We start from the raw sequence: 14,213 nt of genomic DNA, 5'->3' as shown, positions 1-14,213 counted from the left end.
CACATTTCTGGATGCAGTTTTGACTAATGTGCACATTTTTGCAAGCAATTTTCCCTAGTAAAATGCGTTTTTTGTTCTTTTTCACATCCATTTTTGCACACTTTGCATATGTATGTATGTACAGTATGTATGAGAGAATTTCAAAGCATAGCTATGTTTCAGTTTGCATATTGTTTTGGAAAGTGTGGATTTGAAAGATTCAGCTTCAAATGAGAACCTGAATACAATCCCCGCCATCCTTACTCACAAATAGGCATTGCTCCCGAATTTCTTTGGATGTTGACTCCATGAGTTCTATGTGTTAAAAGTGAAATGGTGAAAATGATATGTGTCACTCTAACAGAGCAATATTTTGCTTGTGATAGGTGGCCTGCAACGCCTTGTGACCATCCAAGCTGCATACAACCTACCAGACACATCTGGGGGCCTATCAGGCAATGGAAGAAACCCATGTCTGATAGCAGCCACAATACCAGGTTATAGCTATGAAAACTAGGCAGGATGACTATACATTATCTGAACACCCATTGCTGGGAAACATGAGCAGGAGAATACTATTGCACCAATGTCCTGCTTGTGAGATTCCCAGAGGCATCAGAATGCATGGGGAAACATGATGGCTGGCTTTTGGTCTGCTCCAGAAGGGCTCATCTCATGTTCCAATATGATGTTCTTAGGGGAGCTGTTATGGAACACCTGGCAAGATGCAACACGCAATTGTTGAACAGTGTCATGTTCATGGGTCATTAATTGTGCAGGCTTGCTTTAGTTTCACTCTGCCATCCTGGGATATTTGCTATGGAAATGGATTGGTTGAACAGGGACCCCCACCCCACCCCAATTTTGTGCCCTAGTAATAACTAGTCACATTCAAAGAAGCAGACAGGAAATACAAATAAACAACATATGAGCAGCCACACAATGAGAGGAATTTTCTGCCCTACTTTTTGTTGGCAGTGTACTCTTGGAAGGGCTATGGCAGCTGTTAGCTGACATGTAAGAGCCAGAAATTCTGCGCGCTCTCTCTCTCTCTTAGGCAACAAACTGAAGGGAGTGTAAAGATCCTACAGCGCAGCCAAACCATTTGGATTTCTCAAACAGGGAGACAGGGGCGTTTCCTCTGCCTACAGTTTCTTTTCATGCATAACCAATATTGCGAGACCAGGAAAGAATATCAGACCTTGCATCTTAAGGGCACTCCCAGATGACCTGTTTATTTACATTCATCCTAATTTCTTTGCAGGGAGATTAAATGATGCTGGCTACTTAATTCTCTCTGAATTGTTTGCAGGGAGGATAGATGATGTTGCCTCAAAGGAAGGGTTATCCTACCCTTTCCACTGCATCCTGTCACTTTCTTTACAGCAAAAGGCCACAGCCTTTGTGGGGATGGGGACTTGTTGCACAAGAGCTCCCAGTCAACTATAATTGCACAACTTGCATTTGCCGGTATGTGATTGAATCCCACCGCAATATAGTTTGGAAGTTCCCTAGCTCGCAGGCAATACAAAACAGAAAAGAGGACTTATAAAGACAGAACTTACGTGATGAGCATAGACTGGTTCTCACGATCTGGAAGACAAGAAGCAGGACTGTTAGACTCAGTTACTTTCAGGCTCTGCCACTCGTTCTTCATATTATGCTTCCAGACAGGAAAGGTCCTAGCACAATCTGATCACTGCTTTGCTTTTTCAATGTTAAGCTATATGAAAAATTGCTGTTGACTGTCGACGTTGTCCATGGCATCATAGTTTTTGTGTGTGTGCACATTCCACTAAGGCCACATGCATACACTACATTTAAAGCACTAGGGTACCACATTTAAACAGTCATGGATTTCCTCCAAAGAATTCTGGGAGCTGTAGTTTGTTAAGCATGCTAACAGTTGTTAGAAGAGCCCTATCCCCTACTATAGAGCCAATTCCTAGTTGCCTGGGAAGAGAAATTGATGGTTAAACCACTCTTGAGGATTATATCTCTGTGAGGGGAACAGGAGGGGTCTCCCAACACTTCTTAGCACCCATAACAAACTACAGCTCCCATAATTCTTTAAAGGAAGCCAATGCTGTTTTAAAGTGGTATCATCGTGCTTTAAATGTATGGTGTGAATCTGAATACTTCATCATCCACCGTAATATATCTGGCCTTAGTTCCCTCCACTCCAGTATCATGGTGGGACTTAACCAGGATTCAACCTGACTATCCCTCCCTACATAGGAAGCCGCTTTATTCTTCTGAGTCACACCATTAGCCCATCTAGCTAAATACGGTCAACAGTGACTAGCTGCAGCTGCCCAGGATTTCAGACGAAATATTTCCCAGCCCTACCTGGAGATGCCAGGGATTGAACCTGGTGCCGTCTGCAGGCAAAACAGCTGTTCTGCTACTGAGCTTCAGCTCTTTTCTTCCAGTCTAGTTCTTCTTTACTGAACATGCCTGCAGCTGTAGATGACTGTACTCAAACTGGTAGCCAATCCCTGTTTTATCTCAGTGATTCCAGCTGAGAAGGAAATTAGGGCTAGCACTCAGCCACCCGTTCAGCTGCAACTCAAGTTTATAGCCCTATTTCCATTCTTATTCTCCTATACTCATAAGTACACCGCCCCGCCCCGGTGCTTCTATGGTGCCAAACTAGTTTTTGTGGCACTCCCAAGGTCCCCTAAAATTTGACCCTTTAAAAATTTAATTATTATTGTTTTCCTGTGCTCTTGTAGTCTTCAGCTTTGATTCTGTGATGCCAAAAAATGTGACGCGCACACGCACACCCTCCTGCCCCAAAATGTCCCTTAAAAAAAGACCACACACACTTTGACCACACACACTTTCACATAAGTGTGACCTGCAGTGGGTTGAACACAGGTCACAGGTCAATTAGCCACCCCTGCCATATAGCAATGCAAAAGAAATTCGCAACACATCAAAGAGAATGACCAATATGCAAGGCAGAAGCTCTGCTGATGCAATGGGTTTTGAAGCATACAACAGAATTTCTTCCTCTTCCTCTCCCCTCCAGCCTTCTGCATCAGCCCAAGGGAGTTGTGGGACCCTCCAAGGCAGATTTTGTGAGAGCACAGGGGAAGGAAACCATACTGGCGCAGCCCTAGAATCCCAGCCTAACCTTCTTACTTATTTGAATTCCATATGCACAGAGTTTCTGATGCAGGGGAACATTCAAACATGCCAACAGTGCTACAGTCCCTTCCTGAGTGCACATGCTTAGGAAGCGGGGTCACGAAGAGTCGGACAAGACTAAACGACTAAACAACAAAGTCTGCTAGCAGTGCAACATCTGAAGCAGGGAACACAGAAGATTACAGCAGTTTATTGACAGTAAAAACAACAACACAAGATGCATTTTGCTAATCGCCAAAATTTCTGCCATCTTCTGTCTCTTTCTCTCTGCTTCTTACATTAATTCTCACACACAGAAACAAACTGAAAGCATTTAGAAAATTAAGAGCTTCATTGCGTCTGCGACAAAGGACTGTTTTCCTCTCTGTGAATTTTGTATGCAAGAGAAGTATGAAGCTGATCAAATAAGAGTTGGGGCAATGCTAGGAATCTTTTAATGTAATGGCTAAGACTAGGCTAGTTTTGAACTTCCTTCCCACAACAATGAGACATTGGATAAGATACTTACTACGTAACATGTCGTTGTAGGCATTGTCTGCAATGGAATAAATGTGGGGCGGTGCCTCAGACCTCCGCTTGCCCTTATAGGCTGCTACCACAGGAGCAGTATAAACCGGAAGCCATTTATATGGGTTTATGGTGACACAGAACAAGCCTGAATAGGTCTGAGAGGAAAGAAAAAGTAAAAATACGTCACCATTTTGGAATGGGACAGAAGATGGCAGCCACCCCACCAACATATTTTGGACTTGTGTGTGATTATTCCTCAGGAACATCTTATTTTTGCTGCCATGAAGCCTAATATGAAGTAACTATAACAAATGCAGATTAAAAATGCACCCTATTAAATCTCTTTGCTTGCAACCCTGCTACTGAAACCTGAATTGGACCCCATGCTTGGGAACATATATTATTTAATCACTCTTCTGAGTCATGCAGTATCAACACTTGCATGTAGATATTCTCTCACACACATCTCTGGACATTTTATAAGTGAACATCTAATCAAAGGTACCAAGCAGCTACTTTCTATGTGTCTAGAACCAAAATTTGGGGAACATTTCTAATCTAATCGAAGTTAAAGCGGGGGGTGGGGTGGGATTTTGTGACACAAACCTTGCTATTTGGGATAGCAAAAGGGTGTGAATTTGGAGAAAGCTGTTCTGGGTCTTTTGATTCAGACATAGGACATGGTGCCCTTGTCTTACTTACGTAGATCATCCACTTGGCATAACGCCGTTTCAGGTTATGCAGCACAGAGGCCTCATTGAGATGAGTTAACATAGCCATGTCTTCAATCATGTCAAATTTAGGAGGATTCACTTGTTGAATGTCATCCTCCTTTACAACGACAGTCTGCAGGGATTAAACAGAAACATTTTGGTAAAGGGATTTCTTAAGAAATGTTTTCTTTTCTTAACAAGGATGTTGAACTGCAGTGGTGGAATGGTGCAATTTATTCTTGCTTATTATTAAATCCAATAAAAATGTATTTTGAAAAACGAGGTGCTGTTTGCGTCAGATTTTCATATTGCCATCCTTGGTTTGTTCGTGTTGTTTTCTCTGCTTTGGTTTTATCTTGTGAGTGTAATGAAAGTCTCTAATAATTACTACAAAAAGAAAAGCAAAGGAGGTGCTGCTGAAACCCATAAGCAGGAAATAAAAGTGATGGATTTCCCCTTCATTTGAAGACTTTTGTTTAAGAGGGCTTTTAAAAAGTTTGGCCTAAAGGCTGCACTGCCACCAGTCATCACGCATAACATTTGGACATTGTGTTTCATGGAACAGATGAGCCTCTGGTCCTTTGCAACTCTCTGTTCCTAGAATTTCAGTAATATCCTCCTATGAAACTTCCTTTGTGGTATTGGCCATACTCAAGGAGCACTTTAGAGTAATTCTCCAGCTCTTTCTCCTAGACTAGAAATATATGAAGACAGACTCTTGGTCGCAGCACTTTATTGGGCAAGGACTAGCAACCCAGCTCCACATATGGGACATGGAAGTAAATCCCATTGACTTTCAAGAGTGGAGCCTTAGGGATTTAATAGGGCTTAGTCACATCTTGCCGTGACTCCTGTAATTGCACTTCAAGTGCTCCTGTGGTGTAATGCAGCGGCTGCTGTCAAGGGTTTCTATGGATAAATATAACCTAAACAAAATAATATGCCACAGGGTTTTAATCAGGAAGGTTCGAGGTTATTTAGACAAACAGCTGAAGTATACAATTCATTACTTATAATAACTGGAATTAGTTTGATCCTATAAATCTAAGAACTGGAATAACTATCATATTACACATCTGTGCCTGATGAGAATGAATTGCATTTAACAAATGTTGCAGCTCATGTGAAAAGAAAGCCTTGCCAGTATCAGCTTAATTAGGCAGACATGACTAGTGATTAAAAACGTAACAAAAGAACCTGGAAGCTCATAGCTAGGCATTAGTGGAAGTCTGCTGAGAAGTAGATAGCTGGTCCCAAGGATTGAAAACAATATTAGTTATATATCTTATATCTGTTTGTTTGGTTATTAATAATTGGATTCTAAGCTATGCTGTCCCTAGAGATCATGATAGTTAACAATGATATTGGAGCCGAAGTATAACATATGCTAAAATATATTCTTAAAATTCCTATATCAACATAAAATGACCTGGAACAAACCTTGGTTATAGCTCATGGTTAGTGAGGAGAGAGCTAAACCATGAACCCAGACTAAGAAAACATGCTAAGTCAAACCATGGTTTGCTCAGCACTGTCCAGGTCTAAAAAAGACAAGGGAAGAGCTAAGGGGGAGTGAGCTCCCCTCCAGGACCCCACACATTCACAGCCTTAGTAAGCCCTACTTTAACTTTCTGTGTCATGGGACCCAGCCCAATAAGTCAGCTAGTGTGTTTGTAGTGGTGGTGGCCAACCACAGCATGCTCTCCCCAGGGTGATATGCCTAGCACCTGTTTTAATGACTTTTAGGCACCAGTTGAAGATCCCCCACGGTTTTAATAATACTGTTTTTATCAGTTTGTTGCTGGTTTGTTGCTGATGTTATTGTTGGGTGTCTCTTATTGCTGTTTTCCCATCATTTTTAACGCAGTATTTGGTTTTAAGTCAATTGCTTTAATTCTTGCTACTAGCAAATGGTAAAATAGAAATGTTAAATAAACATCATTGGCTTATTGAATTTGCCCCACAGAACAGTGGCTCTCCAGGGTCTCTGAGACAGGTCCTCCCTTGCCACACCAGGAGGTGCCAAGGAAGGAACGTGGGATATTATCCATGCATAATATGTGTTCAGCCTCTGAGCTCGTGGTTGCCATCTGGTGCATTTCCATTGGGAAGAAAATTCTAGATCTGGAGGAGCGTAACCCAAATTAGTGTATTGTCCTAAAAGGTAATGGGAAGTATGTGTAGAGCTGAATCTACAGATGCTTGGATCAACAAGATACAGGGATGTTGTTGTTGTTGTTTTATTCATCTTTATGCACAGTTCATCAACCAGAGCTGCAAGGAAAATCTCAGTACTACAGCTAGGTTGAAAGCAAAAGCTACCCAAAGCCTGAAGCGGGAAGCCATTAGCCATCTTGCTCTCACTCAGAAATAGAAGTTTGAAGATAAGAGTTATTAGATGTTGAATCAACATCAAGAGAAGGTTTTGATTAGGACTGCAACATATAAGTGATTCAGCAGTTTGATTAATGGGCTCAAATATTTTTAGTGACGATGTACCCCATCTAATTTGATGGACAGCTGATAATAATTTTTAATTCCTGTGCATAATAAACAAAAATGCAGGTGGCAAACACACCATCTTAAATTAGATATTTCTTTTTGTCTCTCACCAAGTAGGTCTATTTGGATGTTTGCCTGTTGAAGGTAAAGTGGGGTCCAATGTAGTAATCCCTGCCAGCTGCAGCCTCAGACCTTAATGTGCTGTGTGGAAGGGCGGAAGGAAGATTGTGAATTCTCCCTATAACCAGGAACATCAATCACAAGGGGTTTCCAATTGCAGTGAGGCATCTAAGTGCTCTCAGCCAAATGCACTTAGAATTTCTTTTTAGACTTTTCTTTCCTGAATAATGTGGGAAGGTTAGGGTGGTTTCCACAGGGCCAACATGTGTGGGAAAGTTGAAGACGGGGCCAGTCCTTGCTCCCCGGCACCTGCTGCACACTTTATCCTCCCCATAGAGGACATTAGCCCAGATAAGGCTAACAGGGAACATCTATTCTAAAAATGTCTGCTGCACCACACACAACCATCATCCTAAAAAAGGGATGATTTTTAATGCTTTTTCCTCACATGTCAATTTAATTGGGGACTGGTTAATTAATGGACTAACTAAATGGACTAATTATATTAATTGACTAAGATTAACTGAAAGACTGACCTAGTGGATTTTTTAGCAGCTGCTAGGTTATTAAAAACTATCGAGCATTCTGCCACCTTGGAGGGCAACTCAATAAAGGCAATAGAAATCAGAGTACAAACTTCATTCCCATTTAAATTAATGTAGCTACTGAGTACTGTGAATAGATATAGCACCATAGAAATCAAGCAAAGATATCAACATTGTGTTGCTTGCTTATCCACTTGCAGGAGCCCTTTTCAAGCATTCAGTCTAGAGATAATATAACAGAGGGCATTGCATGTCCATATGTCTGTGTATGAGATATGAAGATATGCGTGTTATGGGCAAAGCCTGTGACTGCAATGCCTGATTATCCTAGACTGAATGCCTGGTAAGGGTTAGTGTAAACTGTCATAAAATTGCTTTTTTAAAGCCTAATGGGTATTTATAGTACTAGCAGCAGCAGTAGCATCAGTTCAGAATAAATGTTAAAAAAATCATTTTCTACAGATATCTTGCTTGTTAAGTCAGTCAATTCCCTGAAAAAAATAATGACTGACAAGTCTACAATGAATACATCATTTACAAAAAAAAAAACAATTTAGGTGATTTCTATTTCTTATGTGTAGATTGATAGACCACAGCTTATCTGAGAAGAAAACCTAGCCTATTATTTTCCTATTATTTTCTGAACCAAGCTGGATAATCAAATCCATTGTAGCAACCAGATAAACAAAATAAGTCATTACGGCTATGGAATGTTGTCACAGCTGTCAGGTTGAGACAGTTGATTGCCTGAGGGTAAATTAGGGGACAAGGAAAGGTATTTCACTAATTCTTTCAACACTTTTCCTTAAAAGGAATCTTCTTGAAACTATATGCTTGTACTACAGTGGTACCTCAGTTTAAGTACCGGAAGTCTGTACTTAACCTGAAGCGTACTTAACCTGAAGCGAACTTTGCCATTGAAAGTAATGGAAAGTGGATTAATCCGTTCCAGACGGTCCACGGAGTACTTAAACTGAAAGTACTCAAACCGAAGCGTACTTAAACCGAGGTATGACTGTATTTGGAAAGATTGAGTTGTAAGGAAAATTCATGTCGAAGTCATAAATTTCATCGACAACCAAACTGTTTTTCATTGCTAAATTGAAACTATGTTGTTCTGCTGTTGAATTAATGTATGTGAAGTTCCTCTCATATTTAGGAAAAAAGCACTATAAAAATATATTAGGAGTAGGAGTACTGTTACTGTTACTACTGATATGAGTAGTAGTAGCAGTACTACTATTGTGAGAGGGAGGCAGGCAGGCAAGGATAGCATGTGCTCCTATTCCAGGAAAATAATTCCAGTATAAATAATTGAAATAAATAATAATTATTTCATTTGACTGTGTAGCAGGTGGTTCTTGCATACAGCAGTGGCATAGTTTCTGCTCTTTTGTGTCTTTGTCTCACAATATTCCAGGATTTTAGTTTATGTTTGTTTTTATTAAAAGATTTGTAAACAGCTGTTCAGGACATAAAAGCCATCACAGGGCAGTGTGCAGTTCTCAGGAAAGCATAATGGGCACTAAGGAAATACATGGCACTAAGGAAATAGTTCCATCAGTGCAAGCGTTTCCGCTTGCCTGACGGAACAAAATCTCCTCTCCTTGTGCTGTTCTGAGGAAACGTCTGGCCCTCCAGAGCAGATTTAGAGGAGGGCAGGGCAGTGAGGGGATAGGAGAGAAGGGGAGGGACTTTGTTATGCTAGTGGGTAGTTGAAAATCTATAATCAATCCTAAAAGAGATTCACCCTTTAAAATGAGTACAAATGAACCCTAGAGACAGCAGATTGAAATGTTAAAATCTTAACCCAGCTTTCAAAGTAATGATGAAGCCACACAAATTTCAAGCCTGGTCTTAACAGGGAGCACTACATGGGAGGGAATGATAATGAGGTTATTTCCCATGCTTGAGGAGTTGTTGTTTTTTTATAAGACATCTGAAAGCAGCCCTGCATAGGGGAGTTTTTGATGTTGTTTTATTGTGTTTTATATTTTCTTGGAAGCTGCCCAGAGTGGCTGGGCAACCCAGTCAGATGGACAGCATATACATAATAAAAATCATCATCATCATCAACCAAACAAAATCATTGCGCCTCTCCCGTGTGATCTGTCCCAGAAAAGTAGTGTGTGATGGAGCCCTGGGAAGCGCCTGTAACATAAGATTCTTATGATTCTTGATGATTGCAGAAGCATCAGTAAGAACTGTGGCCACTGTGACATGTTTTAGCATATTTCATCTCCCTCCTTTCCTCTGCCATATGCCCTCATGCAGGCTCTCTTTCCTTTTCAATTCCTCCCTGCCACATTTTGCACCCCCCACCCCATCAGTGTGGAATTCTTTTACCTTTTTGTCTTTAGTTTCCACGGTGACTTTGCCACCGGAGGATTCTTTGATTTCAACTTCAACATATGCTTCCTTTTCATCCGGGATCCAGGCCCTCTTCTTTCCTTTATGATCCCCGAAAGAGACAAGAGAAATGAGAGCACTCCGGAAAAGGGCCGAATAAGGGTTGCCATTCTTAGTAGATTCCATACCGTACATGCACATATAAAATTTAGCAGTACAATTGAACACAATAGCATTCTCCTCCTTTCGTTTTCCAGCCAATGGACCTGGAAATCCTGGGTATTGAAAGCTGATTTTGTGTAATTCTCAAAAAACAAAAAAAACAAAAAACCAGCCCATCTTGTTTTAGGATTGATTTGTGTATTTTGCTGCTACCTTATACAGTATGTGGTAAATCATGAATCAAGGGCTAGAGCAGGGATATTTAAGCAAGCCTTCCTAACTCAAATTTGTTGCACAATACTGAATAACCATGTTTCAAACTCAAATTTGTAATAATAGTATTCATATATATATATATTTGTTGAAAGCATTTTTACCCTGCCCTCCAGGTGAAAAAGGCTTCCAGAGTGACTTGCAAACACAACAAATAAGATGTTGGATTAGATTTTATGGCTTGCTTTTTTAAAAAAAAAAATACCATGGAAGTTATCCAGAAGTCTTAAGATTATAGAAGTACACCAACATTTATATGTTATAATGGCTTATAAATCTTTTAAAATATAGATAAAAAACACCAAGTATCCCTCATAATCAAAAGGGACGCAGGTGGCGCGGTGGGTTAAACCACTGAGCCTAGGGATTGCTGATCAGAAGGTTGGCGGTTCGAATCCCTGCGATGGGGTGAGCTCCCGTTGCTCGGTCCCAGCTCCTGCCAACCTAGCAGTTTGAGAGCACATCAAAGTACAAGTAGATGCTGATCAGAAGGTCGGTGGTTCGAATCCCTGCAACGGGGTCAGCTCCCGTTGCTCGGTCCCAGCTCCTGCCAACCTAGCAGTTCGAAAGCACATCAAAGTGGAAGTAGATAAATAGGGACCGCTACAGCAGGAAGGTAAACGGCGTTTCCGTGTGCTGCTCTGGTTCGCCAGAAGCGGCTTTGTCATGCTGGCCACATGACCCGGAAGCTGTACGCCAGCTCCCTCGGCCAATAACGCGAGATGAGCGCCACAACCCCAGAGTCGGTTACGACTGGACCTAATGGTCAGGGGTCCCTTCACCTTTTTATCCCTCATAATCAGGTGTGGTTTTTTTAAAAAAAAACTTCCAAAGATTGGACACAGATTTTTGAAATCCTGGCCAAATGCATAATTATTTCAGCTCTATCAAAGGCAAACTTGCATTTGTCAGATAAATGTTTGTGATTAAAAAAAAAATCCAAGGATGTGTAGAAGAGACAGTGGCTACAATTATGAGCATAGTTAGGCTGCCCATATCCCATTGACTTCAGTGGGATTTAGGTGGATTAACTATGTGCATGATTGCAGGCAGTGATTGGCTGCATACACATTATACCTTTAAAGCATTCTTTCCTACTGGAGTTTACCCCTCACAGAGTTACTATTCTCAGCAGCTCTTAACAAACTACAGTGCCCATAATTCTTTGAAGGGGGAAATGTGCTTCAAGTGTTCTTTAAAGGCATAGTGTTTGTGCAACCATTATCTCGAATGATTTCAGAAATGGACTAGGAATTTCTAGAATCAGACACATGGAAGTTTGCTTTGGGACGATCCAGAAATGCATTGTTTCAAGAGATGCTGAAATATAGCAGGCCTTTCTAGATTTTGTCTGGTGACATTTGTCCCTGTTTCTGGATTTGCCTGTGACCCCAATCAGAGGGAAAATGTATTTTAGGACAAAGAAAGCAATATTATGTTCCTGCATTCCTTGTGCATTAGCATTGGGGTATTTATTCTGAAACCAAACAGATCACTCCTGTAAATTGTAACAATGGCAGTGAATAGCCCACATGTAATATGATAATGGCAGAGGTGGAAAGAATGAGTATCCATTTCTGGATACTCCTGCAGTCAATTGTTTATCCCCAGTGTGACAGATGGTTAAGAAACAGCTTCCCAAACTAAATTCTCCACAGGTTTCTAGAAAGCAGATACCTCTGTCTCACCCAGTCCTTCCAGAAGTACTTTGTTCACGTGTCCAATTTACATATTACAGTAGTGGTGTAATTGTCAATCTCACTAAAGGTTTACCTGCAAATTGCAATATGGAGCTGTATGATTAGTAGAACTTCTATAGTTGCAATCAGATTTCATAAATGTTTGATTCAAATACTCTAAAATTAATGGGGTTTAATCTGCAGCAACACTGGGAAAACAAATGTTCTCCTAGGACGAACGCTTATAATCGCCCCAATACATATAAGCAAACGATAGCAACACTTGAGAAGAAAGTGAGAGAGGGGGTCATGGATACAAGATCCCTTGAGAACAGTAAAAGTTGCCTTACCATCAAATGGTAAATTGTGATATTTTAACATCTCCTCATAACTTTTCCGGAGGTACTCAGCCGCCTCCCCAAACTCAGCCATGTCCAACATAGACATCTTGCCTACTACAAGGAGTAGTGCTCAACAGCAGCAAACAGATAATCTGAACACTCTAGAACATTGAGAAGAGAGAACAGAAACAAAGCATTAGCCCACCAGCTAGCTAAATACATGCAGAAAAATGCTCTCCATTCACTTTCTATCCTACCTAAACATAGAAAAGATTCTTCCAATGTCAAAAGAAGAATTAGAACTTTCTTTCTTTCTTTCTTTCTTTCTTTCTTTCTTTCTTTCTTTCCTTTTTTCTTTCCTGGTATGTCCCTATAGGCTTCAGTCCATCAACTTGTACTACATCTAAACAGAATAAATACCTCACTCCAATGTATCAGCCTACTCCTTTTCTGCTGGGTGAACCAAAGCCAACTGTCTCTTGGCCAATGCATGCCTCATATATGGCAAACAACAGTTGTTTCAATATGTTCCTGGTACACTCCATCACACCTTTATTCCAAATCACTGACAAAGCAATTTGCTTAATTAATCTGGTGGCACAGTGATAGGATGACTTGCTTCTTGCCGAGACAATGACTTATTTTTACAAGATTCCCTTTGGTCCCTTTACGTGTATGTGTTTTAAATGAGAAAGCAAGAGTGCAAAAGATCTCTTAATATATATATATATATAGTAGGTGATCATGAATATGCATCCTTGCTGAAGAACATAAGAAGCAACTTGTTGGATCAAACCCAGCTCCAACTTACTCAACATTCTCTACAAAAATCCCAACAATCAGTAAGCACTGGTCAGTCAACTTGAAACTGGCTGGTGGTTCACTAGTGGATTGTGAGCTATCTACTGTCTGCTCCTTGCCAATTTACATCTCAGAGAGAGTTCTCTGCAGATGGTTCCTATACTTCTACTCTGATTGAGCTAATATCTTCAGACCTGTCCATGTATGAGTGGTAATCTGTATAGTTAGAAGCCTGGCTTTGCATGAACTCTCTATCAAATTAGTGAAGAAGTTTACTTGATGCATCCATTAATTTGACCAAATAAATGCCTAAGAAGACAAGGTTCCATTTAGAATTACAAAAGAGTGGTGAGTGCAGCTAGACCATTAACTCCTGCAGGACCACTCATTGTTTTATAAGTGGCTATTGTTGACAACATTCCAATAAAAAGTTGCTACAGCAAGAAATAGTTCTCATATTCAAGATCCATGCATGCTGAAACACAACATCAATAACACACACTGCTGCTACTGGCTTTACTGAACTCAAATCTTAATAAATGCACATTATTCTTTTATCTTTCCCTTTGAACTCACCAACCCTGCACCAGCATCATGAGTTAGCATTATAACCACAGACATCCTGTTCCTTATTCTCTTTTCCTTATGAAAAGTCATGCTAAGGAAGGTAAGGTAACAGCACAGAACAAACATGCAACACAGACATGCTTTTGATTACCAACCTTGGCTATGGGGCTGAGTGACTGTGTGTGTGTATGCTGTGAAGCCCCTTTTTATTGTGTCCCTCAAGGTCAGAGTAGGGAGAGATATGTCAGAAATTCCCATGTGTCATATCAGCTCCATTGGTGCTGCTGCCCTACTGCCCATAGAGACACAAAAGGCAAGAACTTTTATCTCTCTGCAAATGCGGGCTGGTTATTTTTACTCCTGTATTGTCAGGCGATTACAAAGGCAGAGAGTGGGGGCTCCAGCTTTGACAGGCAGCACAACCCTCTCTCGAGTCCCAGCCATTCTGTTCCAGAAGAGGAACACCACAAAATGCAATCGCTTAATTTGTTCTTTCAGCCCCTTCTGTTGCGATCGTTT

The 14,213-nt window shown here is 40.8% G+C and overlaps 1 protein-coding gene across 1 annotated transcript in view; it reads right to left on the bottom strand.

Moving 5' to 3' along the window:
• Positions 1-13,976, bottom strand: part of MYH7B (myosin heavy chain 7B) — a 54,185-nt gene extending 40,209 nt beyond the window's left edge. Inside the window, exons 1-6 of the mRNA XM_035124249.1 lie at positions 13,850-13,976; positions 12,336-12,487; positions 9,869-9,972; positions 4,345-4,488; positions 3,641-3,797; positions 1,545-1,572 (exon numbers count right to left, since the gene is read on the bottom strand). Of these exons, the coding sequence (XP_034980140.1) occupies positions 1,545-1,572; positions 3,641-3,797; positions 4,345-4,488; positions 9,869-9,972; positions 12,336-12,432 (530 nt within the window). The 5' untranslated portion in view covers positions 12,433-12,487; positions 13,850-13,976. The remainder of the gene's footprint in view (positions 1-1,544; positions 1,573-3,640; positions 3,798-4,344; positions 4,489-9,868; positions 9,973-12,335; positions 12,488-13,849) is intronic.
• Between the last annotated feature and the right edge of the window lie 237 nt (positions 13,977-14,213).

The sequence above is a fragment of the Zootoca vivipara genome, chromosome 7, assembly GCF_963506605.1.
Source record: "Zootoca vivipara chromosome 7, rZooViv1.1, whole genome shotgun sequence".
Lineage (NCBI taxonomy): Eukaryota > Metazoa > Chordata > Lepidosauria > Squamata > Lacertidae > Zootoca > Zootoca vivipara.
The sequence above is the reverse complement of the archived record's forward strand: the minus strand, read 5'-3'. Positions and strand labels throughout refer to the sequence as shown.